This window comes from Equus quagga, chromosome 11, assembly GCF_021613505.1.
Source record: "Equus quagga isolate Etosha38 chromosome 11, UCLA_HA_Equagga_1.0, whole genome shotgun sequence".
Lineage (NCBI taxonomy): Eukaryota > Metazoa > Chordata > Mammalia > Perissodactyla > Equidae > Equus > Equus quagga.
Window position 1 is genome coordinate 71,905,718 of NC_060277.1, and position 27,964 is coordinate 71,933,681.

The 27,964-nt window shown below is 58.9% G+C and overlaps 1 protein-coding gene across 1 annotated transcript; it reads right to left on the reverse strand.

The window, feature by feature from the left end:
• Window positions 1-235: 235 nt before the first annotated feature.
• Window positions 236-27,962, reverse strand: DOC2B (double C2 domain beta; the record flags this gene model as incomplete). Its single annotated transcript, XM_046676293.1, has 9 exons — window positions 236-4,017; window positions 4,682-4,778; window positions 5,679-5,760; window positions 11,103-11,260; window positions 13,937-14,063; window positions 14,255-14,364; window positions 16,802-16,876; window positions 19,959-20,038; window positions 27,647-27,962. Coding segments are annotated over 9 exons (1,182 nt in total), but the record flags the coding sequence as incomplete, so codon positions are not given.
• Window positions 27,963-27,964: the final 2 nt, after the last annotated feature.

Genomic DNA, 27,964 nt, shown 5'->3' on the forward strand with positions numbered 1-27,964 from the left:
CTGGTTCTGACACTTACCAGCTGTGTGATTCTGCACCAATATTTTAACCTCTCTGAGCGTTAGTTCCCCCATCTGTAACATGGGAACTTACCTCAAATGGGTTCTTGGTGAAGAGCAAAGGAGAAAATGTGCTGAATAAGCCCCCGTGGCCATTCTCTCCTTATTTCCCACCCACCCATTCAAACTGATCAAAATGAAAGTCTCCCAGGCCAATATGATGCAATGAACATTTCCATTTACTTTGGATTATATGTCATTATAAATATTAACAAATAAGACTTAAAAAGGACACCTTCGGGTAGGTCAGACGAAAGTACAAAAATTGTGTGTGGGGCTGCAGTTTAAGGACAGGTTCTGCAGCCGTCACATGGTAGCAAAACGGTGTGAAGCAGTGCACGAGCGTCTGCGCCGACGACAGCCAGAGTCCATGCAACGGCAGGTTCTCTCGGTTGGAGAAGGAACAAAGGGCAGGTCATGCGCGGGCCGGGGAGGTGCAGTTCCTCACTCTCGCCACTAGAGGTCAGGAGGTTACCGCTTCAGGGTTGGAAGACGGGCCCGTCGGGGATTGGCTCGTGGGGACGGGGGCGGGGCGGAGACCAGGGAGGGAGATGCGGGTGGAGGTGGACGCAGCCAAGTGGGACCCCTTGGTTACTGGCACCTGACTTTGGAATGAGATTTTTTTTTTTTTTTTTTTTTTTGCGTCAAATTTCCCGTCTTTGTGGGGCTGATGGACCAGAAGAAAGATGCCAGTTTGGGGCCGAAGGCAGAGCTGATACTGCAGCTTCTTAAAGAGCTTTTGCTTTAACAGAGGTACAATCTGCAAGGGGTCCAGAACAGTGCCAGGGGCCTGGGGAAGGTTCCATCACTCCCTGGGGGGGGCCTCCTGCCCACGCACCCCCATCCTTCACTTGGTCCTGCTGTCCAGAACCCCCATCTCCCAGCCTGTCACTGTGGTGAGCTGGGACCATCTTTCAAAACCAAGTCTACACTTGCACAGCCTGCAGCAGTAGAGGGCCCTGGAATGGGTGCCAGGAGTCCTGGGTTCTTGTCCCAGCTGGGCCCTGGATAAGCCCCTTCCACTCGTTGGGCCTCAGTTTCCCCATGTGTCTACTAAGGAAATCGTACTAGATGAGACTCACAGCCCCCTCCAGCTTTGCCATTCGGCATTTCCATGTCTTCACAGGAGGCTGTGAGGCTCCTCTCTGAACGAGGCCTTCCAAAAGGCAACGCTAAGAAGCTCCCTGAGCTCACCCAGACACGAGGCCCCTCAAAAACGGACCATCTCCCCTCTTAGCCCCCCAGAGCTTCCCCCATTCCAGCTGCGTGGAGAAAAGAGGAGTCCTTGCCTCAGCCCCCTTGAGGAGCAGGGCCAGGCCCACAGGCTGAGGGACAGCTGAGTTCTGGCCTGGGCTGTGGGGACCTTGGGGGAAGCCCTAAGTGGCACAAATGATTTCAAAGCCATCTAGAGGACGAGACAGCAAGACAGTGACATGGCCCCACACCTCCATCACGCACCAGCGCTTGACGAGTCTTTCCTTGAGTACCTCTGCTGCGCCCTCCAGCCCGGGAGGGAGGGGCCTGGGGAGTACGGTCCCCCAGACACCAGACAGTGTGGCAATCAGAGGACCTGAGCTTGAGTCCCGGTCCGCCCCTTCCCGCTGTGTGATGCTGCTACACTACCATACTCAGCCTCTCTGAATCTCAGTTTCCTCATCTGTCAAATGGGGGTGACAGTTCAACCCATTCTGGAGAGTTGTGAAGATTCATTAAGATGGTGCACATAAAACCTTCAACACACGCAAAGCCTTCTTAAAGACGGAGAGCCAAGGCTCCACGACCGGCAGAGCTTGCCAGGTCCTGTGTGGGGGCCAGGGTCCTGTTTTCCCTGCAAACTGGGAAAGGGCTGATGGCACTTGGTGGGATTCGAATCATCACCCCAGGCCTCAGATGGTGATGTGCTTTGTGTCTGCAGCAGAGGGTTCGACCCCTGTGCCCCCTGCTCCGAGCGTTGGTGTGGGTGGGCAGCGGGCAGGGGCGAGCCCCAGGTGGGCAGCTAGCAGGCTCTCGTGTGCGTCCAGCACCCTACTTCCCCCGAAGTGTGGTGTCCAGAGCTCTGGGCTGGAGGGGGCCGGGGGCCCTGGGCCTGGGCCACCCCAGCTGTGGCAGGGCTGGCAGGCCTTTGGCAAGTCACTTTCCCTCTCTGGCCTCAGTTTCCCATCAGTGCAGGGATGGGTTGAATACAGAAATTCTGTGGTTCTGCATTTCTCCATCCAGCATTCCTGAAGGCCCCTCAGAGGGCAGGAGAAGTTTGCAGCTTCAGACCTGGGCCCCAAGATTTCGATGCCGTCAACCCCTCCCTGGGGACCCTGCCTCAGGGTACAGACAGGCCCACCAGGCAGGGTCTCTCTCAGTCCCTGGAGGGCGGAGCTGGCCCCACAGGCTTCCCAGAAACGAGGCCCTGCACTGCCACCCAGCACTCCTGAGAGGGACGTCAGTGGCCACGGCAGGGCCAGATGCCTGGGCAGCCACCTGGGGCCCCCCACTACCCAGCCCTGACCCCAGAAGGGCCCAGGCCTGGGCAGGGGAAGGGAAGAGGAGGGTGAGGACAAGGAGGACTCTTTGCTCCTTTTCATGCAAAAGAAAGGGACCCTTCTCTCTTCTTGAGCTGGCCTGATGCTTAAGCTGGGAACAACAAGAGGCAGGAGCCAGCCTCTGGGTTCCTCCGGAGGAGAAAGACAGAAGGTGGGAGGACTGCGGGTGAGGCCTGAACTTGACCCTGCACCAACGTCAGTTTCACCACCGTGCTCCCGCCACTTCCCCCACAGCGAGGAGTCCAGGCTGGCCTGGCAGCCAGGGGTGAGATGGGAGCGGGGCTGCTTGCTGTCCCTGCTGGGCCCCACTCCTGTCCTGAGGAAGCCTGCCCCCCAGAGACCCTGGGTCCTGCACAGCACCCCTGGCCCAATCACCACTCTCTCCCTCCAGGCCTTGTGGACACTCCCTCTGCCTGCACTGCCCTTCTCCTTTGTCTGCCTGGAAACTCCACTGGTCCTTCAAGGTCTTCTGAAGCATCGCCTCCTCTGGAAAGCCCTCCCTGCCCGCCCAGCAGAGTTGGCAGAATCCACAGCACTTGCAGTGGGCCAGCCTGGCCTTGGCACTCCTCACTCCCAGTGTGATGGGCTGTTTCCAGCATCCTGACTAGATGGGAACTCCCTGAGGGCAGGCCCTGGGTCTTCTTCATTCCCAGGGGCTCGTGGAATCATCGAGTGCAGCACCTGCCAATTGCCCACGTTCTTGGGGCCTCTAGGAACATCCCCAGACTCCTGGCTCTCGTGTCGCCTTTCTGCCACCTGCCCAGTAACGCCAGAGATGAAGGGATGCAGTCAGAACCTCCTTCTGGGAATAAAACTGCTCCAGAGTCCTGTCCTGCCTCTGTCCACAATCTCCTCCCCGCTATGCCCCCTCCCCAGTGTCCCTCTCAGGAGTTCTCACTGTCTGCCAGGATGCCCCTACACTCCTGTTCTCTCAGCCTGGGGTCCCCTGTGACTTCCTGCTGACCGCTAGTAGGGTCCTCGATCCCCGGACGGCCCCTTCCCCTTCCCCAGGTGGGTGCTGAGGCCGGGGTCCTCTCCTCCCATCTCCGGCCCTCTCGGGAACCCGGGGCTGAGAGCAGGCCCAGCTCTCTGCCCTCACTGTCCTTCCGAGTGGCTGGGCCCTCCGTGGCCTCCAGGCGGGGGCTACAGTGGCTCTGTGTCCGAGCAGGCATCCTGGATCTCCCCTGACATGGGGGCCAAGGCCCTCGCTGGCAGCTGAGGAAGCCCAGGGCCCGGCCCGCGCTGGGCCAGCTGAGGGCAGGGCGGGCGCGGCAGCAGGTGAGGGCGGGTCAGTCGCTGAGCACGGCCCCCGGGAGTTCGTTGGTGAGCGTGTGCCAGCGCTCGATCCGCTTGTCCTTGTTCTTCAGGCAGTCAAACCAGTGCTTCAGGCGCTCACCCTTGGCGTTGATGCCCAGGACCACGCCACCTGCAGAAGGGGAGCCGAGGGGGCAGCGGGGACCCAGTGATCTCCTGACTCCCAGGGTCATCCACAGGCCTGTCCCTCTGGGACCAGGGCCCCCCGACACCCTCTCCAAGATTCGAGTTCCAAGGCCAGATTCTCCACCCTGCCCCCCGGGCTCTGAGAGTAAACAGTGGTCTCACCCCTGCGCCACACTCTTGGCCCCCCCCCCTCACTGGGGCCCAGGATCCTGCCCTTCCATCACCCAGGACTAGAGCTGTGCTGGGGGCAGAGTGCAGGGGCATGTGTTAGAGGATGAAGGATGGGGGCAAAAAAGGGGAAGAAAGGGCCAGGGCGGCTCCAGTGTGCACGGCCACCAAGCCCACCAGGAATTCGGGGTCATAAAGGCTGAGTCCAGCCAGAGGCACTGACCATTGTTACGTCTCAGCCCAGCTCCACCAGGGACTGCTGTGTGACCCTCCCAGGCCTCTTTCCTTCTCTGGGCCTCTCTTCCTCTGTCATATGGGGTCAGGCTGGATAGTGTCTGAGGCCCCCTCATGTCTGGGGAGAGGTGGTCTATGGCCCCAGCTTTCCCCAGAGGCCTGGAAGGAGGGTCTGTGGCCTCAGTCAGGGCCACTGCCCTTTGCTGAACCCAGGACGGGCATGTGGCTCTCTCATCACCTCCTCTTACCAATGAAATCATTCGATTTTCCAATGTCGTAATCCCAAACGGTGACCTCCAGGGTCTTCTTGGCCAGGTCCCCGTGCTTAATCTCGTAACAGAACTCCTGGTGGCCAGAAGAGGAGAGTCAGGGCCAATGCCTGGAACTGGGCTGGTGGCCAGGAGGGCTCTGAGGTGTGGTGAGGGTGTGAACCGAGGGAGTGAGGGAGGGCTGAATGGGAGGGCGGGCAGTGCAGGTGGCGGATGATGGTGGGTTCTCACCCATCTTCTGCCTGAGAGCCCAGCCGGGTCCTCGGGCTCCCCTTCCCTCCAACCCATCTGCCCTTTGTCACCGAAGCCGCTCTCTCAAGAGCTTCCTTATTGCCAAATCTGTGCACACCTGGCAGTCTTGGCATGACTGACCTCTCCTGGGTCTGGCTCTGCTGACCACTCCCTTCTGGTAGAACCATCTCTCCTACCCGCTTCTGGGATGCTCCTGCATCCAGTATCCCCCTCACTCTCCAGAAGCATCTCCTCAGCCTCCTCCGCCTGTGCCCTGCCGGAGGTCCCTCTGCTCCTCTCCCTCCTCTCGCTCCTCTCCAGCCGCACCCCTCTCGCTGGGCTGAGGACCTGGGTATCCCTCTGCACCTGACCTACCCATCTCCCCGGGGCATCTCAGTCCCCACATCCCACCCAGAGCTTCTCCCATCTCCCTGGGGCCTCCTCCTCCTGCTGCTGGGTCCCCTACTTCCACATCCACATCCACCATGGCCACAACCCCGTCAATTCGATCCTCTGAGGAGCTTTCCAGGCCCCCTCCCCTCCATCTGTACCACCTTGGCCTGGTTCAGCCTGGCCTTGCCCCTCCCCTTGCCCTCCACGGCTGGGGGCTCTCCTGTCGGCCCCCACCCACCCTCTCTTCCAGCTCTCCAGCTCCCACAGTGGCCTTTGGAAACCCAGTCCCTGCAGGGCCCCGTGCCCCAGGGGAGAGTGCATGGCTTCCCTGCAGCCCCCCAGCCCCTCGCACCTCGTTGAACTCTGGGTTCAGGGTCTTCTTCTTCACTGCCGTCTTGTGTTTGGATTTCTTGTCCACATCGGGCTTCAGGTACCTGGAATTATAACCAAGGGACAGGCAGAGGGTCGGGGAGAAGCTGTGGGTCAGAGGCAGCCAGCGGGGCCTGGAAGAGCTTTTTGTCCCGGGAGAGACGTCCCCGGGCCCCGTTCGTCCTGGTCGTCGGATTCCCCAGCACCACTTTGTGTGGCGGAGGTGGGCGGCCAGCGGCAGAGGGAGAAGCAAGTGGTTCCTTTTTCACCTGGACTTCTGCTCACATGCCCATTTCTGGAGCTAACACAGAGCCCCTCCATCCCTCTAGGAAAGAGGATTTTCCTTGTTTCTGGAAGTCTGACTTTCACAAAGCTCACATTTCCCACCAGAAAAACATTTTTAGCAGAGGTGGTCCCTTGTTGGAAATTTTCTTCTTTTTAATGGGAGATTTATTGAGATATAATCCACATACTATAAAGTTCATCTTTCTAAAGTGTACAATGCAGCGTTTTTAGTATATTCCCAGGGTTGTGCAACCATTGCCGCTCCATCACTGGAGCGTTGAGGGAGGAAAAAGGCCTCCAGGGCAGTAACAGCGATGCTTCTGCAAGAAGGAAGCCTGGCTTGCGAGCCAGCTCCCTCCATAGGTGCCTTAGACTTTGAATGCAGAACAGCTATCTTCATGGGAGGCTCAGAGAGGTAGAGGGACTTGTCCAAGGTCACACAGCTGCTCAGCACAGGGCTGGTGCTCAGAAGCCAGGACAGGAGGTTTAGAACCTCTCCTTTGCAGAACTTCTCACCCTGTCCCTGCATAGACACTTGAGTGACAACTGCCCTGCCCTTGCTGAGGGTCTCTGGGGGCAAGGACCGCTTCTGTCTCACCCACCACCAGCTTCCTGGCACCCAGCTCAGTGCCTGGCACTGGGTAGCTCCATAAACATCTGTTGGATGAATGAAAGAATTCCTAGAAGTGAAATTACCCACCCAAAGGCCTGCACGTGTCAAGCTGCTTGCTTCCTTTTGCCAAAACGGCCCTCTGGAAAGGCTGTGTGGTTGACACACTGCCCTCAACAGAGTGGAGTAGCATCACCTTAAAAACCCTTGCTGGTTTGAAAGGTAGAAAGTGGTATCTCATTGTTCCTTTACTTTGCATTTATTATTTTTTCAATTGTGACTTTCATTACATAAATAATACTAGTTCTTTACAGAAACACTAGAAATTACGTATTGACAAAAGTTGGGGGTTGGAGGGAGAAATGAAGACACAGGTCGACACAGAAACCCGGTCTTCAGCAGCTTTGCACAGTCACCGAAAACTGGACACAACCCACGTGCTCTTCAACCCGAAGGGAACTGGTCACACGTGTGGCTGCTCTGTCTGGTGCACCATGCTCAACAGAAAGAAAGACTAAGCTGCTGGCTCTCGCAGCCACGTGGATGCCCCACCGCGTGTGATACCACGAAAGCAGCCAAATTCAAAAGGTGACACACTGTATGGTTGCTTTTTAAGAAAGTCTGGAAAAGGCAAACTATTGGGACAGAAAACAAGTGAGTGGTTACCTGGGGTGGGGGAGCTTTCTAGGGTGAAATGTTCGCTGTCTTGACTGCGGTGGTGGTAACAAGATCGGATCTTCAGTCAAACTTCAAAGGGGGAGAAACTTACTGTATGTAAATTATACTCAATCAACCTGACCTGTAAAACACGCTGGGGGTTCCCTTAAGCCCCACCCAGAGATGGTGAATGTCTTCAGTTCCTTACAAGCTTCCATACGCTTGCTGGCCATTTTGCTATTTATTGGTATTTTGTTTTCTGCGACCTGTCCTTTGCTCTGGGCGTGAGGAGGAGGAACAGGGGAGCATCTCCCACCCGGCCTTTGGAAGCCTCTGGAAGGAAGGTTGTTCCAGGATCCCCACACCCTCAGCGCCGCACGGCTGGTCCATCCAGTGACCCCTCACCCGGCCACCGGGCCCTCATGGTGGCCACCAGCCTCAGGGCCTCCAGCCAGAGACAGTTCCCTCAGATGGTCCTCTGTCCTGCTGTCTCCTCTGCCAGGAGCACCCTTCCCGCCTCACCTCACCACTCCAGCTGAAGCTCCTCTGGAGTGCGACCTGTGTAGGCAGAGAGCCACGCTGGCAAAGCCCCTGAGGCCTGCCCCCTCCCTCCCTGTCAGGACCCACTCCTCGCCCCCAGCATCGCCACCCCTCGTCCCTTCTGCACAGCGACTGCTGCTCACCTAAGGCCCCTCGCAGAGACCAGAGGGCCAGAGAAGGAAGGAGATGCCCAGGTGGCACAGCAAGTGCTTCATTTCCTCAGTCCCCCCGGGTGTAAAATGGAGACAGTGATAGATGTGACTGCAGAGGCTCTTGGGAGGGTCCACTGAGGCCCAGCCCCTGGCACAGAGCAGTTACTCAGTGTACATTAGTGATCATTATCACTCTCACAGTGACCCCTAGTTTTTTCCATCATACCCTGAAGAGGTGGATCTGGGGTCAACTTTCAGCCTGGGGAAACTGAGGCAGGTGTCCCCTGGGGTGAGGTTTATAAAAAATGAGGCACCAGGGGCTGGCCCCGTGGCCGAGTGGTTAAGTTCGCGCGCTCTGCTGCAGGCGGCCCAGTGTTTCGTTGGTTCAAATCCTGGGCGTGGACATGGCACTGCTCATCAAACCACGCTGAGGCAGTGTCCCACATGCCACAACTAGAAGAACCCACAATGAAGAATATACAACCATGTACAGGGGGGCTTTGGGGAGAAAAAGGAAAAAAATAAAATCTTTAAAAAAAAAAATGAGGCACCAAAAGGCCTTAGCCCATCTAGCTTTGCCCCTCAGCATCTGTCACCTAGCACTTCCCCAGCCGGCTCTCTTCTTGGGGTCACAGGTCCCCTGCCAATGACACAGCCTCGGGGGCACCCTGCTCAGAATCTAACCTGTGCCTTTGTTTCCCCTGCTTTTAGCAAGAAAGAGGCCCACGGTCCGTGAAGGGGCCTTTCAGAGATGGGGAGCCCTGGACAGCAGACCCCACGTCTCATTCAGGGGATTTTAATCAGACATGGGGGTTTCCAGGCCGCGGTGGGGCCCTCAGAGGATCGTGGCTCTGATACGGGGAGCCACCCACTTGTCTGCCCATCTTTCGAAGGCCACGCTGACTTGGCCCGTGGCTGGGGGGTGGGCCATGGCTGCAGTGGGCCCAGCAGCTCCCACACCTGTGGCAGAGGAGCCCCAGGTGCGGTGGACGGGCCCTGCCAGGGCTGCCTCTGTTTGGCCATGGGAGTTGGCTGGACCCCCTGTACCAGGTGAGACCCTGCTTTCTGGATAACTCAGCAGGGGACCCTGGAATCCCCGTCAACCTGGCAGGCGGGCACCGAGCCTGATTTAAACTTTTCCCACCATTTTGGCTTCAGATTCTACTTCCCTCAGGAAGAAAAGTAGCATCACAGGTACAGGTGGAGGCACCTTGCTCCCCTCTCCAGTCCCTTCCCCTCCTCCCTCCGCGGAGACCATGGCTCCTGGGAGCCGCCTGTAGAAACGTACAGGCACAGCCTCGCTCTGTGGGCTCCGTGCTGCAGTTCACTTTTGGGCTCAGCGTGTTTGGCATAGCTGTCCGTGTTAATTCATCTAGTCCTAATTTATTCATTTTAACTGCATAGTACTCCATTATATGCATACGCCACATTTTATTAATCATTCCGCTCCTGAAGAACGCTTGGCTATTTCCAGTTTATCGCCAGGACAAGCAGTGCTGCAATAAACAGCTTTCCACCGTGCGTGGGCTTCTAGGCCACAAACCTGGAAGGGGAATGAGGCGGCCATAGGGCGCAGACGCTTACCTAGCCTACTGCATATTGCCAACTTTCCCTCAAGGTCATCAGGAGTCCCCTGAATGGTTACAGTGCTTCTCATGGTGGTCGCCAATCCACTGCAAATCACTATTTTGGTAAAGGCTGAGTTGGGACCCAGCTCATCGCTTTTTATATGGAAAACTAGCAGTCCCTGCACCATTTGCAGGGACCCTGCCCTCCCCCGTGATGCTGGTCAGCTTCCCATTACGCCTGGGCATTGCTCCTGGAGCCTGGTGGCACTGGGTTTTTAAAAAATAACAGCTTTACTGAGAGACAATTCACATGCTGTACAATGCACCCTTTTAAAGTATACAATTCGATGGTTTTCAATATATTCATGGAGTTGCGCAACCATCACCACAATCAATTGTGGAACATTTTTATCACGCAGAAAGAAATCCAGTGCCCATTAGCAGTCGCTTGGCGCTTCCTCCCAACCTCTCCCCAGCCCCTGGTCATCACTAATCTACTTTCTGTCTCTATAGATTTGCCTGTTCTGGACATTTCATATAAAAGGAATCATACGATGTGTGGCCTTTTGTGCCTGGCTTCTTTCACTTAGCATAATGTTTTCAAGTTTCATCCACATTGTAACATGAATCAGCACTCGCTCCTTTTTAAGGCTGCATAATATTCCATTGTGTGGGTGTGCACGTTTCATTTCTCCACTCATCAGGTGAGGGACATCTGGGTGGTTTCCACCTTTTGTTTGTTTGGAATAGTGCTGCTGTGCACATTCGTGCACAAGTTTTCGTGTGGATGTTGTTTTCAGTTCTCTTGGGCATATCCCCAGGAGTGGGGTTGCTGGGTCACATGGTAATTCCATGTTTAACCTTTTGAGGAACTGCCAGACCCTCTTCCAAAGCGGCTACACCATTTTTGTCTCCTGATTTAAAAAGTGACAGAAAAATGACAGGGGCTCTCAGGACTGGTGGCCCCAGAGTTGTGCCACGCAGCAGCACTGGCCTCTCTGTGGTGTCAAGACATCCCCACGGCCTTTGTCACCTGGGCCTGCTCTCTGTCCCTGCAAGCCAGGTCCATCCCTGCTTCTGTTTCTTAACACCTCTGTCCCTCTGCCTGAGCAGGAACATCTTTTTGCTGAGCCAAATTCCTCCCCAAGTCCCGCCCTTCGAGAGAGTCTCGCCGGGGAACACAGACTAATAGCCATCTTTTGTTTGTGGGGGGCCCGCAGCACTATGGGGGTCACTGTGACACAGGCTTCGTCCCTCTCCTGCCCCTGCTGCCACCTGCTCACGGCCCCTCCCATGTGCTCACGGAACGGCCTGAATAGGGCATCAGGAGATAACAACTCTCCATCTGTGCAGCCTGAGAAGTCACTCAAGTTCTGCGGGCTTCAGTTTCCTCATCTGTGAAATGGGGCCCCCAGGCTTAACCCACAGCGTTGCCGAAGGGGCACAGAAGAGAACACGTCCCTGTGGGCAGAGCGTCCACGGCGCTTCAGGGGGTCCCCGAGTCCTCGCCCCACCGAGCCACCAGTCTTGTCACACGGACCACCTGCCCCCTGAGGTGATGGGGGAGGAGGCGCTGGCCTGGGCTGCACACTCACGTTTTCACGTAGGGGTCCGAGTAGCCGTTGGCGTCCATGGCGGCCAGGTGTGCGCAGCGCACAATGCCGACCAGCAGGCCCTGCTTCTGCGAGCTGTACTTGAGGGAGATGAGGATGCGGCCCCGCTCCTCCAGGGACTTGTCCTCCGTCTTGTCCACCTGCGGGGCAGGCGGTCACTCGCTGTCCTCTCCTGCTCCCACCTCCTCCCTCAGCCATGGGCCACCAAGGCTGTCCACGGGCCCAGGCCAAAAGGAGGCTGATGGGTTGGGGGGGGTCCCCCGGCCCCAATGCCCCTGAAGGTGCTGCCTGGAGCCTCTCAGGGGGCAGGGGGTGGTCCCCTTGGGGAGAACCCACAAGAGAGCTTCAATACATTCCCAACCCAGGGGGAGCTGGGGCAGCCAGGGGCCGCCCTCCTGTGCCCCAGCATCTGCCCAGCACCCGCCTCTGGGGTCAGACCGCAACTCGAGGCCTCACCGCCTGGACTCCCCACCCCAGACAGCCCGATGTTTCTCCATTCCTGTCCCTCCTGAGACCACCTGTTTCCATCTTCTGGCTGTTGCTCATCCAGACCCCTCTCCTTTACCTTCCATCCACCCAGACACACCCAGCTGGAGTCCTGTGACCCCCAAGGGCCCCTCCTTAGGTCTCTCTGCCAGGCTCCTCTCACACGAAGTCCCAGCCATGTCCCTTTGCCCACAACTGTCCTCTGCCTGGCACTAAAGTGACGGCCACCCATGGCCTCTGGTAGGCAGGGGCCACACCTACACCTCTCTGGAGATGGGGCTTGTGTGAGGTAAGGAAGGGCCACCTTCCCCAACTCCCATGCCAGAGCAGACATGGCTAATTGATCACAGCACCCACCCTGAGCTCAGATGCAGCCTCAGCATCTTTCTCACCACAGCACTCAGTCAGCCACTATTGATGGACCAGACTAGGTGTGTGAGATTTAACTAGGGCCTAGGGCTTCCGTGTGACAGCCTCACGAAACCACGGCTCTTGAGCTAGCTGGTGTGATGTGTGAAAATTGAACAATACAAATGAGCAGGGTTGTTTCCAGCCATGTTTTGGGGGTTGGATATTACACTTTGGGTCATTTCACATGAAGACCATTGGACTGGGCATCGTTCAGTACTCACGACTAATGTTCACAAACTATGTAAAATCTACAATATACCATCAAAACGTGTCTTTACTGCCAGAGCAGTTAGCTCAAACTGCACCCCTGTGGTCGCCATGCGTCTCCAAATCCAGACCAATGAGCTCCTGGCAAGTGAGGCTCAGCAAGGCCCTGATCACGCCCCGTGCACAGGCACGCACACGCTCACGCATCCACGTGCATGAACACATGCATTCCACACACCTGAACACGTGCCCACACGCACACTCTTTCACACGTAGACACACACACACATACACGAGGCTCTCACGTGCGATTCACACTCACACACATACACACGCATGCTCACCCCCCCCAGTTGTTTATGCCAGGGGTCACAACTGAGGAACACAACTAGAGAAGGAGTTGATGTTGCCTTTCATAAGTGACATGGATCATGTGGAAAAACCGGGTTACCTGGTGTCTGTGACTAATAATACAATGAAAAAGGTTATATCCATCGTGTAAATGTCTGCGAGTGGGAGGGCACATGACAAGGGAATACAGTTTGATAAAGGTATGCAAAAAGACAGAGCTGGGACTGGGGCAAGGAGCTCTGGCCTCAGATCCACTTGCTCCCAGGGCTTGACTCAGGCCAGGCTGTGCTGAGCATCCGTCCCAGCCCCACAGGAGGTGGGCCCATGGGATGGCTGCTGGGCTCTGGGAAAAATATCTGAGAAAGGGATTGTGCCCTCAACACTCGGCTGCCAGAGGGTCAAAGTTTCTCAGGACCTGGGGCCTCCCGGCCAACTGCTCCCAGCCCTTCTGAACCGGGTGAGGGCGATGCCTCTGGGGGAGGGGAGGGGCGGGAGGGAGGGAGGGCCAAGACAAATGGACCGAGACTCTGGGAGGACTCAGCTGCTGCAGACGGCCAGGGGGCAGAATTGGTTTTGACATCATTTTCAAACAATTGCAATTTCTAGGAAAGAATTATTTTCCGTCTCCTCTGGGTGTCTCACTGGCACCTCACGCCTCACATATTCTGGTTGAGCCCCGAGCATCCCCAGTCACTCCTCCCACAGTCCTCCACATCACAGTTAACGACCCTTCATCCTTCCAGGTGCTGTCCCCACACCTGGGAGCGCCACATCTGGCCCTCACCCTCCAGGATCCTGCACTTCACCCCCTGCGCTGCTGCCCCCCCAGGCCTGGGTCTTGCTCATCCCCTCCCTCCTTCCCACTCTGAGCCCAGCGAGCCTGTTAAATGTAGTCAGGCGCCCCAGCCCCTTCCCATGCTCCATTTCACTCAGTGTGAAGGCCCGAGTCCTCCCAGTTCCCCACCCCAACCTCTGCTCTCAACTCCTAGGACCCCCTCCCCTTGCTCTTGGCCCCACTCAGTTGGCCTCTTGCCTGTGCCTCCAATGGCCTTGGCACTTTCCCAAACAGGGCTTCGCACCTGCTGTTCTCTCTGCCTGGAATATTCCCCGATGGCCCAGGAGTCCTTCCCTGAGCACCCATCTAAACCATGGACCCCTCTCCTGCTTTCCTTCCTGGCCTGATCACTGCCTGACATAAAATCCGTTGGGGTGATTTATCTCGTTTTTGGCCTGTCCCCTGCCCAAGCTCCATCACGACAGGGATTTCTGTCTGTCTCCCCAGCACCTGCAACCATGCCAGGTACATCGCAGGTGCTCAATAAACGCGGCTGGCCCCGAGCTCCCAGCCGGGGCCCACTCACCGGCAGCTGCTTCTCCAGGCAGATGCTGAATGTTTTGGTGTGATTGGGTTTCAGCTTCTTCAGCGGCACTCGCGTCTCCCCGATGAACTCGTTGTGGCGGAATTTGTCCTCATCACACACGGAGATCCTGTGGGGCAAAGGGCATGGCCAGCTCTTCAGACGCCCTGGGTGCTCTCAATTTGTTTCCAGAGTCAGTGGGCATTTGCATGCGCTGGGTGTGTGTGTGTGTGTGTGTGTGCACATCCCGGGCCAGCCCCTGTGGATAAGGCTGTGTGGGCGGGGGGCTGGCAGAGCCCGCGGCCAGGGGCCCTCACCCACCGCAGGGTCTTCCGGATCATGTCTTCGTCCGTGATCCCGTAGTAAGTGAGGGTCTCATTCCACGTGGGGTTCAGAGTGTTTCGGAGAGTTTTCGTTCTGAGCTTATTTGCCTGGCGATAGCAAAAATGATCCCATGAGCATCAAGGAGGGCGGTGGGCAGAATAACGGCCCCCAGAGACAGCCACAGCCTAGTCCCCTGGAACCTGTGACTATGTTAACTGTCCATGGCAAAGAGGAATTAAGGTTGCAGATAGACCTGAGGTTGTTAATCAGCTGACTTCGAAATAGGGAGGTCATCTAGATGATGTGTGGGGGCCCAATGGAATCAGTGTTCTTAAAAGCGGAAGACGGAGGCAGGAGAGGAGAGTCAGAGGGAGAGGTGGAGGGAAGAGGGTCAGAGAGAGATGCCACGCTGGCTCTGAAGGTGGAGGAGGGGCCTCAAGCTAAGGAATGCGGGCAGCCTCTAGAAGCTGGAAAGGGATGGGAAATGGCTTCTCCCTAGAGCCTCTGGAATGGACGGCAGCCCTGTGACACTTGTCTTAGCCAGTGGGCCCTGTGCCGACTTCTAACCTGCAGAGCTGCAAGACAAGAAATCTGTGTTGTTGTTAAGCCACGGAGTTGGTGGTAATTTGTTACTGCAGCCCCAGGAAAGTAAGCCATGCAGGCCTCTAGAGTGTGAGTGTGTGTGTGTGTGTGTGTGTGTGTGTGTGTGTGTGTGTGTCTCCTGCAGGAGGTGGTGGGGGCGGGGCTGCCGGGAAGTCTGCACTCTCTCTCTCACCTCCTTGCCTTTGCCCAGGCCGTCCCCTCCGCCTGGGCACTTCTCCTAGGGAATGCGTGTGGAGCTGCCTGTCCAAGCTGCCATGTTGCCTCACTCCCCCTCGGTGCTTCCAGGGGTCTCTGTTCTTATCACCCTTACCCGTCTTGCCCTATCAGACTCTGAGCCCCGTGTCTGACTCCCTTTGACGTGTGCCACACTGGGCCCAGGCTTGGAGGTCAGACAGCCCTGGGTTCGAATCCACAGCTTCCACCGTAAGCCCTGTGGAGCCCTGGGTGACTTGGCCTCTGTGAGGGTCAGGTCCCCACTATAAAAAAGGCATAATAATGCCTCTCGCTCAGAGTTGATTCAGGAGCCGCCTTTATCAGGAGATGGTTCTCTGTAAAAGGCTACCCTATGCAGGGATCTGTGCGGGTCCCTTCGACTCAGCCTCTGGTACTGCCGACTCCAGGTCCCATGAGTCTAGGGACGCAGGGTCACTGAGCTCCCGAGTTGGGACATTCCTCCGGTCACATTGCCCTCGGCCCTCACAGCCCTGAGGGTCCCACCTGCAGCCTGAGGTGGTCCAGGCCTGCAGTGGGGAGCCCACTTCACCAGCTGTGGGTGGCGGGCCACCGCTGTTTCTCCTGCTGCCCTGCCTTCCTAGAGAGAAGGGATCGCCCCCTCTGGGGGGCCCTCCTGGACCGGCGGGGAGCCCCAGCCCTACACTCTCGTCCTGAGGGTTTGGGCCTCAGAGTCAGCTCAGGCCCCAGCAGCCTGCGGCTACTCAGCTCGGGGGTAGGACTGTCCAACCGGCCAGGAAGAGACCCGAGCAGTGGCCAGGGCAGCCCTCCCGTTACTGACTCTCCCTCCCCGTCAGGCCACCTGAGGGCCAGGAAGGAGCTGCCCAGCTCTCGGCTTCTGAGGAAGAGGCTGGACGAGAACCCCCGCCGCCGGGCTCTGCCGCTCACGTTCCGTGTCCTGTGTCCCTCGTGCCCTGCCTCTCCCGGTCAACACGTGCAAGCAAAGCTGCTGGTCTCCAGTGAAGCCCCCCCAGCCTGGGGTCTGCACAACCTGCCCCTTGAGACGTCTGTGGGTGCCAGGGCAGGACTCACCCCAGAAAAGATGATGGGACCCTGCCTCCTACGAAATTAAAATAAAACAATGCTGAACTGCAAGACACAGGTAAGGAAGTCTGATGAAGTTTTATCTTCCAGTGCCGAGGGTCACCTTGATGCTTTTGCTTAATAGCAACTTTTTTCTAAAAAATTTTTTTTCTCTCCTTTCCTAGATGCACCACATGCTTGGTCTGCCTACGGGGTCATCTGGCATGGAAACAACAGTTCTCTGGTCAAGAGAATTGGGCAGACGCTGCCTACTCCGTCCCCCTTGTGGGGCATCACAGAGCTGCCAATCGACACATTAAAGGCTCTGATAAGCCCTGCAGTAAAGAAACCTGTTTAACAATGTTTCCCAGTGTTATCTGACCACAGAACCCTTTTTTGCACATAATATTAACCTCCAGCTGGAACTGCTTCTTATAAAACGCCGGCCTGGAAATTCTCTGGAGGGTTTCCCCGACTCAGTAGGCGGGCAGTGCTGACTTGAGGTCTGGAGGGTGTGGGGCTGACTGGGTACTCTGGGTGGAGGTGAATGGCTGAGGTCCCATCAGCTTGCTTGGGCTCTGAGGGGTGTGGGAGCGATGGGCCTCTCTGAGTGCCCTAAGACCAGCTTGGGCCTTAGTCATGGCGAGTGGGCAGAGCTGGTAGGAGGCCTGGGGCAGACTCCCTCACCTTACTGGCTCCTGGCAGCAGGTGCAGCTTGACATATGGGTCCGCCAGCCCGTTGTGGTCCATCGGCTTCAGGCCCTGAGCAGAGGAGAACAGCAAAGGGTGTGAATTGGGGCTCAGGGACACAGAGTAGCCAGGGCCTCCAGGTGCCAGGGTCAGCAGACAGCCCTTGCCCCCTGGGCCTCCTGGCTGGGTCCTTTCATGACCCTCTTCCCAGATGCCACCTGGCCCCACCCTCCCAGAATGGGGTGTAAGGAGGGCCTCATGGCAGTGCAGCTCATCCCTACAAATGTCCTGGCCCAGGGCGGGTGTCCCGAGGCCCCTTTGTGAGACCAGCCTTTCTCTTCCTGTTCTCCTTATCACAGAGGCCAGATAAGTCACCTTCCCCTGACTGAGGTCCTCATCATCCTGCTTTGATCAGGCCCTTCCTTCTTCCTGCTACCCCTCCCCCCACTCCCCAAACATGGCGACCTCCCTCACTGACCCTTAGTCCACGTGACCCTCTGTCCACTCATCCCCCCACAGCCCTTGGTGGCCATGGGAAAATGTTCTCAATTTCTCTCTGGAGGCCACACAGCCAGCTAGCCATGGAGGGACCCTCCACAAGATGGCATCCGTCACTCACTTTGAGCAATCGCTCAAGTGTGCACAGCCAGGGAACAAATGGAGCTGTAAGCAGACGGGCTTAGCCGCCCTCACGCCTGTTCGTTTCCGAAAACTGCATTTTTCCTCCTGGGATGGTGCCTGGGCATGGAGGGGGCCGCTGTGGCATGGGGGGCAGAAGTGGCAACACCATGACTTCACTCAAAGACGAAGTGCAAACTGTCTGCTCGTGACCAGGACCCCCTCCAAGAGCGGAGCCTCTTCTCCCAGGGCCCCCACCCCGATTGGGAGGAGCTCCCAGGTAGGGGTTGAGATTCGAGGGGGGGCTGCCAACCACCCACTGCTCTGCTTCAGGGAAAGGGCACCCGGGTTTAGAGTCAGGCCGGCCCAGGTTCAGCCCTCAGCTGCACGCATTAGCTGGGCGAGGCGGTGAGCCTCAGCTTTAGCATCCGTAAAGGGGTTAACAGTTCCCACCTCCCAGGCTGGAGTGACAGGTGAGGAGGTGATGCTGACCCAGGGCCTGGCTGGCGGGGCCTTGGCTCCCCGTCTCCTACACACCAGGCCCCCTGGAAGATGCCAGAGAAGAGGCTGAGGGCTGGGGTGGGGCATCTGAGCTGTGTGGAAGCGGCTGGGGTTCTAACTCTGCCTTGCTCCGTGGGGCCAGCTCTGGGACGAAGCTCGCTGCTCTCAGGCCCCGTGAGCACTCACACAGTGAGGCAGCCCTGCCAGACGCAGGTCCCTCATCCCAGCCTCTCCCACGTAGTGCCCAGGACTGGCAGTGCTGTCAGTTTTCCCAGCTCCTCTGTGGAAATGAGTGTCCATGTGTCCATGTTCGGGGGGTGGAAGTGGGCGCCTGCCACCAGGCAGTCCTCGAGGACAGCTTTAGGTACTGAGCACTTCCTCATTTCAGCTCACAGCCATCACACAGTGGGGACGACGAACGCTACTTTACTGATGAGCAAACTGAGGCTGCTTTGCTGACCCAAGGAGGGTGGCCAAGCCAGGGTCCAGAGCCTGGGCATTTGGCCTCCTTCCAAGGACCCCCCCGAGGGGCTCTGCCTGTCATCCCTGCCTCAGCCCCCCCACCCCCTGGGGCTCCTCCCCACAACCCAGCCCAGGGCCCAGCCCCTCCCCTTCCTGCACCACCCTCGCCCCTGCAGAACAGGATCTAAGCAGAGAATGAACTGGAGAATGGGGGAGCTGCCATGGCTTGGGGTCCTCCCATGCCTTGCTCCAATGCTTTGAGCAACACACCTCTAAGTGGACACACACATATGTATGTGTGCAAACACAGTGCCCACAGAGACCTGTGCCTGCACACACATGCACACACTCTCGTACGCCCGCACAGCCCCGCTGGAGCCTGGGCAGTGAAGTCGGGGCACATGGCACAGGAGGGGCCCTGGTGTCTGGGATGGGGAGGAGAAGGGATGGCTCTGGCCAGAGTGGCCCGGCAGCCAGTGCCCATTCCCAGTCCCCAAGCCTGGACAACCTCTACAAGGCCGGGTAGAGGGAGAGCGGAAGGGTCTGCTCGGGCTCTGAGGCCTGCCCTCCACCTTGGCACAGCTGGAGGTCACCAGGTACTCAGCTCTGGACCTAGGGGCAGGTGTGGAGCCCCTGCAAGGCCAGGCTGGGCGGGCCCTGCATCACAGCCCGAGCAGCTCCCAGAGGAGAGGGCAGGGGTGGGGAAGCGGGGATGGAGGGCGTGGGCCTCTAGAAGCCCAAGGTGGACACTACTCACGCCTGCCCACAGCATCTGGGTGTGGTGGCCCGGGCCGGTGGGGCACAGCTGGGCAGTACTGGCAGCCTGTCCCTCTGGGTGGCAGAGCCAAGGGCAGGGAGGCGGGGGGACCGAGAAGCTCACAGGTTGGGGGCTGGGGAGTGGGGGGCCCGGGCGGCTCTGCGGGAAGTCCTCGCTCCGAGCCGGCCCAGGCACTTCCACAGTTCTGCTGAGAGGCTCTACTGGGCTGCACCTCCGCCCTTACCTTGTGGGAGAACATCAAGCTTGGCACCTTCCTCCCAGAGGGAGCGATGTGGTGGGGGACAAAGGGAACAGCAAGGCTGAGAACCCAGCGCTGACAAGTGCCAGCCCGCGGGGTAGGGCCACAGCGGGGTTAACAGACACCCGTGCCCCCGCCCAGAGAGCCAGCTCAGGCCTTGACAGGGCAGCAGGTCACTCCCCTGCCTGGAGTCGCGTCGGCCTCTCTTGTGGCACCAGCGTCCAGTGCTGCCCATTCCCCGGGGGGCCGGGGGGCATCTGAACCCGACCCTCCCTCTCAGCCTGCAGGGCAGGCCTGTCACCTCCCTCCCCTCCCTGGCTCTGGGGGCCTCTGTCCCCGGAAAGCCCTGCCAGGCCTCCGTCCTCTCATTCTCTCCACAGACACCCCTGTGCAGGGCCTTTCCGGGCAGCAGGGATGCTGGAGGTGGGAACTCCCTCCGTGCCCTGCTGCCCGCGTGGAACGGCTGCCCCGGGGCCTGGACAGGAGACGGCAGCTGGCTGGCCTCCCCCAGCCTCAGCGCCTCCTCAGGGACGGCCCTGGGCCGTGGCCGGGCCTACCTTGGCCTTGCTGATGGTGCAGTGCAGGGCGTTGTTCTCCTGGTCGTAGAGCAGGCTGAAGTCCAGCGTGCCCAGGGCGGCTGCGGACAGAGGAGGGCTCAGGTCACCCACTGCCACGAGGGGGCCCACCCCTGTGCAGCCGCACGAGCCTGGCCTGGGCAGCTGCTGCAGTCCCCACAGCGACTGCCACCCACGGAGTACCTCCCGCAGGCCAGGCCCTCCAGCCCCGGGAAATGGGCAGTGTTCTCCTCGCTTTCCAGGTGAGGAGCTGGGGCTCGGCCATCCCCAGTCACCATGAGTGGCAGCTCAAGAGTCAGCCCCAGCTTGTCGGCCCCACAGCCCAGCCCCCTAGGCCCTGCGCGGAGCTGCTTGGCCTGTGCTGGCCCAGCGTGGCGTCCACGTGTACCGGATACTCAGCTAAAGCAGTTCCTGTCCTCCTGCCCTGCTTGTGCAACTGCCCCTTTGGGCGCCATGCCTCAGTTTCCCTTACCTGTTAAACGTCACAAAGATTACGGGAGAAGGCAGAGGAGACAGGGCTTTGTGCGGCTGCAGGCCCTGGCTGGGCTGATTGGCTGATCCCTTCACCGGCCCCCCAGGCAACCCCCGGGGCTGTGGTTCCCAGGTCTCTCTGGTCTCTGGGGGCCTGGGCAGGCTGTGGGGAGCCAGCTGGGTCCTCGTGCTGCTATCCTGAGCCTCTCAAAGGCAGTGGGCAATTCCCAAGGGCCGGGCAGAGGGCGCAGCAAGAACTGGGTGCAGCTGCGACCCTCAGGGGCACTCCCACAGCAGCTGTGGCTCCCTGCACGAAGGCGGGGGTTGTGTGGGGGACAGACCTCGGGGGCAGTGTCTGGACATCAAGGTGCATGTTGCAGGATGTCTTCAGAAGACTAGAACCTGCTCACAGGCTGCTAGGCTAGTGAACCTGCATCTCATTCATTCATTCATTCTTTACCACGTGTTTACAATACGTCAGACTCTAGGGATGGAGATATTAGTAAGGCAGGGTTCCCGCCCCAAGGAAAGCACAGCTTAATGGGAGGAGCAGATGAAAAGAATTTGCCACCACAGAGTCTGGTGGGCCAGGAGCGATGAAGGAGGGATCCAAGGGGGATGCCTGGCCTCAATGTGAACTGAGGTCATCAGGGAAGGCTTCCTGGAGGAGGTGACACTTCACCTGAGCCGTGAAGGATGAGCAGGAGTTGGCCAGTGCGCAGTGGAGCTGAGGCAGGGGGCATTCCAACCACAGGATGACCTGAGCATGGGGGGCTGTGTGGCTGGAGTGATGCTGGGGGGAGGGCAGGGGCATTGAACCTGGGTCTAGATCAAACTGTGGCCCCCTGGCCAAGTCCGGCCACGCCCATCTGTTTAGTCCTTGTCCCTGGCTGCTTTCACACTACAACGGCAGAGGAGTAAACGCCACAGAGGCCAGACGGCCCGCGGGCCTGCACTGCTGCAGGCCCCAGGCTCAGCAAAGTTCCAGGTCTGCAGAGAAACGGGCACAGTCAGGCCGCGTGCGTGGAGGGGCCCTTTCTTCTGAGGGTATGGCGCCCACTTGCGTCTGTCTTGGTCCCCAGCTCCTAACACAGGGTAAGGCACATGGCTCAGTGTTTCTGTCCTTGCTTGGGGGGCACAGTGGCAGGTGGGAGACCTGCCCTCTGACGTCGACCCTGGGTTCAAATCCTAGCTCTGCACTTCCTTGCTGGGTGACCTTAGACAGCTTATCTAGCCTCGCCGTGCCTCAGTTTCCTCATCTGCAAAATGGAGACGCAAAAGTATCGACCTCACAGCGTAGAGCTTTAACACGGCGCCCGGGGGACAGAACGCACTCAGCAGATAATTATAGAAGGAGCAGATCCATTTAGGCGATTTTCCCGACAACTGTACTTGCTCCTCTGAGACGCCTTCTGGAACGAACTCGCTCCAAACTGGATCACCCCTCCCCGCCTTCGTGAACAGAACATACAAACGGTCACCTACGCTCGTCTGAATAACCCGAGCCACTGCTGTGGCCACGATCACTGTTCTGTATGTCATGGTCACGGCCCAGACGCGAAGGGGGCGTGAGACGGTTCCCCCACCAGGTGATCCCAGGCGGCCACGCTTTTTGAGGTTTTCTTCACTTTTCTGCCTCCTCCTTTGCCATCAGCTTGATGCTCCCGTTACAGCACTCACCCCGGCAGCACAAACAGCCGTCCCTCCCGTTCCATAGCTAGTTTCTTCTATGAAACCAGGTGAGAATACTTGTTGGAAGTGCATTCAAACTAAGAGTCAATAGGCCTTGAGTGGAACGTGGGTATTTTTCGTGAGTGAGGACGTGAGCTTTAGGGCTAACTATATCTGGCCTTTGGCTGCCTGCGTCCTCGCTCCTGTCTACGTGGGTGGGCAGGTGAGGGTGCTGTAAGTGGGTCCATCTCCCCACACCTGTAACACTAACACAGCCACAGGCCCAAGACTCTCCAGGTCTATGCTTTTGTAACAATAGCCCCCAAAGCTGTTGGTGACAGTAAATCAGTCTGCTGTTTGGTTCCGGCCTGCCCGTGGCCCGTTTCCTCTAGACATTAGCCACCGAGGGCAGGGACCACGCCTCAGCCGTGCCCGCAACACCCGCAAAGAGCAGGTGTTCAATCCCCATGGCCGAGCCGTTCAAACCAGCTCGCTCTGCAGCTGCTCTCAGGAGCCAGGACTCGGTGTGACGCCCCCTGCTAAAACACACACCCCGACATCTCGGCCCGTTTCTCGAGCCCAGAGAGGGACAAGCCGGCGAGACGGAGGGGCCCCTGCTCCCCACTGAGAAACTCAACTCCAGGAGGAGAGAAGAGTCGCTCCTCCCGGCTCTGCAGACAGCCCTGTTTCAGGGCCCCACGCAGCTCGTGACACGACACTCGCTATCACTTCCCAGGAAGGAACAGCACGCCTCGTACCGCCCCAAGATGGCATGGATCAATTTTTTTGAACTCCAATGGAAGTTTTGTAAGAAATTATAGTTTATGGATAGAAGCTCGGGCACTGTTTTTAGAGACTTGTAGTGGAGCTCTCCTCAGGAAGTGACAGGCCAAAGTCTTCATTTCCCATGCAGAGAAGTGAGGCTCAGAGAGGGGAGGTGATCTGGCCAGGGTGGCACAGCAGAGCTGGACAGAGAATCCAGGCCTCTTCACTTCTGTCCTGATAGTTTGTGCCTTAAAGCTTAGTGGCTTCCAAACATTTTTTGTCTGCCACTTTGTTTAGCTGAAATCTTAGGAGGATGCAACAGAGAAACAAAAGAGAGACGAGCACGAGTTGTTCCTGGGGAGTGGGGAAGACTTGGCCACTGCTCTGGGGGGCCTTGGAGTTGGACACGCACCCTGGGCTTGTGGTGTGGGTGAGGGGGCACCAAGGGCAGGTGAAGGTGCCGGTCTGTGTGAGCCACAGGGGCCAGCCCTCCCGCCACTCAAACCACATGTCCTGGCCGAAGTTTACATCCTTGGAAGAATAATGAGGGTTGGTCACTAATGGGCCTTTGAGAGTTGTCACCCGCTTGTCGATAATTATAGAGCCTTAATGGGGCTAATTCAGAGAAAATCAAGCTCAAGCCCCTGTCAGTTCCTCTAAGGCTCAGCATCCTCTGCTCGGCGCATGGAGACTGACAGCATCATTCTGACCTTGGCCTCCGCCCGACCTTCCTCACCCATACTCCCTTGAGAATAGGAAATCTGCCCCGCTTTTCTTTTTTGAAGAAAAATGTCAGCCTCTCAAATAGTTTTAAAAAGACTACGGCAAGAATCACAGAAAATGATCAAGCCCAACTTGAAAGCATTTTATAGTTGGGGAAACTGAGGCACTGAGCCAGGCACTGAAGGGGGTACAGAGAGGAATGAGCCACACATCCCTGCTTCCCAGGAGCTCAGAGGCAGAGGGCTAGGATTTCTACACATCTATTCATTCCCCTGCTTCAAGTTGTTCAATGCTTCTCCACTGCCTCCTGGACTCAGGTGAACCTCCTTGGTGTGGCATTCAAGGTCCTCTGTGATACGACCACTTCGTCCTCACCATCAGTCTCTTCCCCTTGCTCCAGCCACTTGACTCCATTGTTGTGACTCCTCTGGGCTGTATTTCCTCCATCTCTCTACCTGGGCACAGAGCAGTCCCTCTGCCAGGAGCACCTCCCTTCCTCCTTCCTCTCTGCCAGCCTGCTTCCTCCCCCCTCCCAGCCTCAGAGCACAGCTCTCTCTGCAGGTGAATGCTGTGCAAGCCACCACTTCCTATTTGGGGTCCTGCCTCCCCGTCCTCACTGCTGGGCCACCTGCGTGTCTTGGTTTCCATGAACTCCCTGATGTCAGAGATTGTGTCTCAGGCATTCTTGAATCTCTGTGCCTAACACAGCACCTCACACATAGCTGGTCACGTAATGTGGAGTGCATAAAAGTATGGTCTGAGCAGAACACGACCGGGCTCAGGACAGGGACTCACAGCCAGGGGGACCGGGAAACGCTCCCAGCTGAGGGCCTTTGAGGCAGGCCAGCAGCAAATCCTCCGCTCCATCCTTCTCCAGGCCTCCATGGGCCTCAGTCCCGAGTCAGCCCAGGGTGAATCACTCAGAGGCAGGTGTACCCATGGGCATGTGGTGCAGTTCTGGCCAATGAGACAGAAGGACAGGTCTCCTGGGGACTTCTGGGAGAGTTTCCTCACACTTAAACTGAGACATGGGAGAGGAAACTGATCCTTATCAAATTTAGGATCTTACATGTGACACCTGGACCTGCAGCAGCCACCTTGGACCCTGAGGGAGGTCAGCCTAAGAGGAAAAGAGCATGGCCAAGTGAGAAGCCACCCAGAACCCTCACCACTGATGTTGCTGACGAGGGGCAGCACCAACCCGCCCCGGGGCCACACAACCTCAGCTGCCCTCCCTGTTTGAGGCGCTTTGAGCTTTCTGTCACCTGCAACCCAAAACCTCTGGTCATTCCAGCTTTGAAGAATGGCCTGGGTTTCCACAGGTGGAGAGCAGGCGGGGGAGCATCTCAGGCAGGGAGTGGCCCCTGCAGAGGGTGGGGCACGGGGCCGCCTGGAGAGCAGCAGCAGCGGGGTCTGGCTTAGCCAGGCCGCGCTGCGGACACTTGGAGGGGAGTGCACCGGGGGGCCCTTCTGACTCCAGCCTTCGCTGCGTATACTCCCCATCACCGCCCCTCTATTAGATCAGTTCGGAACATGTTAACTTTGTGCTTGTGCCTTGAGGTGACTTAATAAAAGATGAGCTTTAAAGAGAAGGAAAAAAACGCCGAATAAATAAACAGCACTTCACTCTCGGCCTTGGACAACAGAGCAACCGCCCTAATTTCTTTTTGTTAGAACAGAGATAATCCAATAATTAGGGCAGCAAATAGCATAACCCTGGCTAAAGCCGTAATGAACCATCTGGCTTGAATCATTTAGGCTTATTCTAGGGATCTGGCTGTCAGAGCTGAGAGGGGGGCGCAGCCTAGGGTGCCGGGTGGAGACCAGTTCCACCCCAGAACCTGGTCCCCCACCGGCAGGAGCCAAGATTTCTGTGCTCCCATGCCCGGGGTGTTTGCTTGGTCGCTAATAGGACCCAAGCCCAGGGTGGGCCACCCCCTGAAGGGGGTGAGGGGGCCCAGGCTGGCCCTGGCTCAGTCACACGGCCTGCTTAGCTCGGTTCTGCAGAGCGCCCTGGTCATCCGGGTGTGGCCAGCCCACAGTTCAGGCTGGCAAAGCTGTGTCCAGGGCTGCCTGCTACTGCTGACCCAAGCACGTGTGTCCCCTGCTAGGACCCAGGAGATCCCTGGGTCCAGAGACCCAGCCCTTATCCCCATCACCCACTCTCTGCTCTAGGACAGTGCTCAGTGGAGGACTGCTGAGTCGATGGAATGGAGACAGAGCAGCTGGCCTGAGTCTGGAATTTCTGGTCCCCTCCTTGACTGGGGGTTCAGAGATAGCCAAAAAAAATGACCAGATTTCTCGCCTCTCTGCCGTATGTCATCCAGAGGACCCTTGGTGCCAACAGGAGGGTTGCCTGACACTCAGAGCTCTGCCCTGCCCACCTTCTCACTCCCTCGGGGAAGCAAGAAAGATGCTGGAAAGGGAAGAGTTCCCTACCCCTTCTTCTGGAGGTGGCTTTGGATTCAGGGCGTCCAAAGGGGTGACTTGGGTCCCAGTGACCACCTGCCTGGAGGTGTGCAAGTGAGGGGATGTGCTTTGCCCAGGGGCCAGGAGCTGGGGGTGGGGAAGATCCGGGCACAGCCCTGAGGGCAATCAACTCTGCCACCCAATTTCCCCAAGCTGGCAGGGAAGTGCAGACAGAGGACTACTCCCCACGCCCTGCCCCTGGCAGGGCCTCAATACGCCAGGCTCTGGCCGCAGGGCTGTGGTCCAGGCCCGGGAAAGTGCACAGCAGGCAGTTTCCCCACACAGGCCCAGCTCTGAAGGGCCTCCTCCTGGGTACTCCTCCCGGGGCCTCCCTAGGTAGGGCGATGAGAGGTCTGCCGGCCCCTCCCTCACCCGCGGTGGCACTGGTACCCCCCGTCAGCTTCCAGAAGCACATATTATGCTCGGGAAACTCCAGACCCCCGGCTCCAGGCCCCTGTGAGCACCCAAGCTCGGCGCAGCCACTCTCGCTGCGCTGCGCGGGGGATGGGGCCAGGCGGGCCTTGGCGAAGCCCGCGAGCGACCCGTCCCCCTAAAGGTCCACATCTTGGGCAGGGCCGGCGTTTGACGCTGGCTTTCCAGGTCTGAGAGTGATGCGGCTGGAGCTACAGCTGGGTCGGGGGCCTTGCCAGCAGGGCTCCCTCCATCCCCACCCCCATCCCGCGCAAACCCATTCCGCACTGGTGGCGACCTCTTCAGCCTCGGTTTCCCCTCCAGTCCCGGGTTGGGCGGAGCCGGCACCCTCAGAGACGGGCCAGGCTCCAGGAGCGCCCGCCCGCCGGGCCTCGGCCTCGGGGACCCCGGCGCTCGCCTACTCCCTGGGGCTCGGGGCTCAGCCCGGGGAGGAGGCGGCGCGGGCTGCAGGGCCCCTTCCTGGCCGGGGGAAGTGGGCGTAACAGGTGGGCGAAGGTCTGCGGCCCAGGCGAGGGCAGCGGCGGGGTCCAGGGACACGGGAGGAGGAACCGCCAAGGTTTGTCCAAAGGACAAGCGGCCCCGCGGTCCTCTGGTCCTCGGCCCGCGCGCCAGCAAAGCCGCCGCGCTCTGCCGGCCGCCAGGCCCACCCACGAGGCCGGCCCGGCCCCAGCCCCGGCCCCCCTGCCCGGACACCCCAGCCTGGACCTCGGCCGCGGGGCTGGCCCGCAGCGGGCTCCTGGGCGGGCAGCGACCGCACGGCCGGCAGCAACTGGTGTCTCCCCGGGCGCAGCTCCGCCCTTCCCGGGAACAAAAGCCGCCGCCCGCGCTGGAGCTCCCGGCAGGTGGGCGGAGAGGGGGCGCGGCGCGGGCTCCGGGGAGCAGGGCCCCGGAAGTGGGACACCCCCAGGGGGCGCCCCCAAACTTCCCACCTCTCCAGTCGGGGTCGGGGGAGGTGTCGGGGCTGGATCTGCAGGGCGCGCGGAGAGCGCATGCAGCAGGCGAGGGGCTGAGACGCGGCGTGGGGTGTATGCCGAGGGAAAACGGGAGATCGCGGGGGTCCAAGGGACCAGCGAGGTCGGGGCAGCGCGGGAGAGCCCGAGCCGGGGGAGGGGGCGAGAAGTCGCGAGTTGGAAACTTACTGCAGTCGTCGGACTCGTAGCCGTCGGCGTCTGGCTCGTCCTCCGGCGGCTTGGCGGGTGGCCGCGCCGGGCTGGGGCCGGGGCTGGGGCCCGGGCTGGCGCCGTAGGCTCCGAAGAGCTGGTCGACATCCTCGTCGTCGTCGCGGGCGCCGTCGGAGGGGCTGCGGCGGCCCGCGCTGGCCGCGGCCGGGCGCGCGGGGGCGTCCGGGGGCGCAGCGGCGCGGGGCCCGGCGTCCGGGGGCAGGCCCCGCGGGGAGCGGGGGAAGTAGTCGGAGATCTGCTTGATGGGCCGGATGGGGCCGGGGCACACGTCGATGG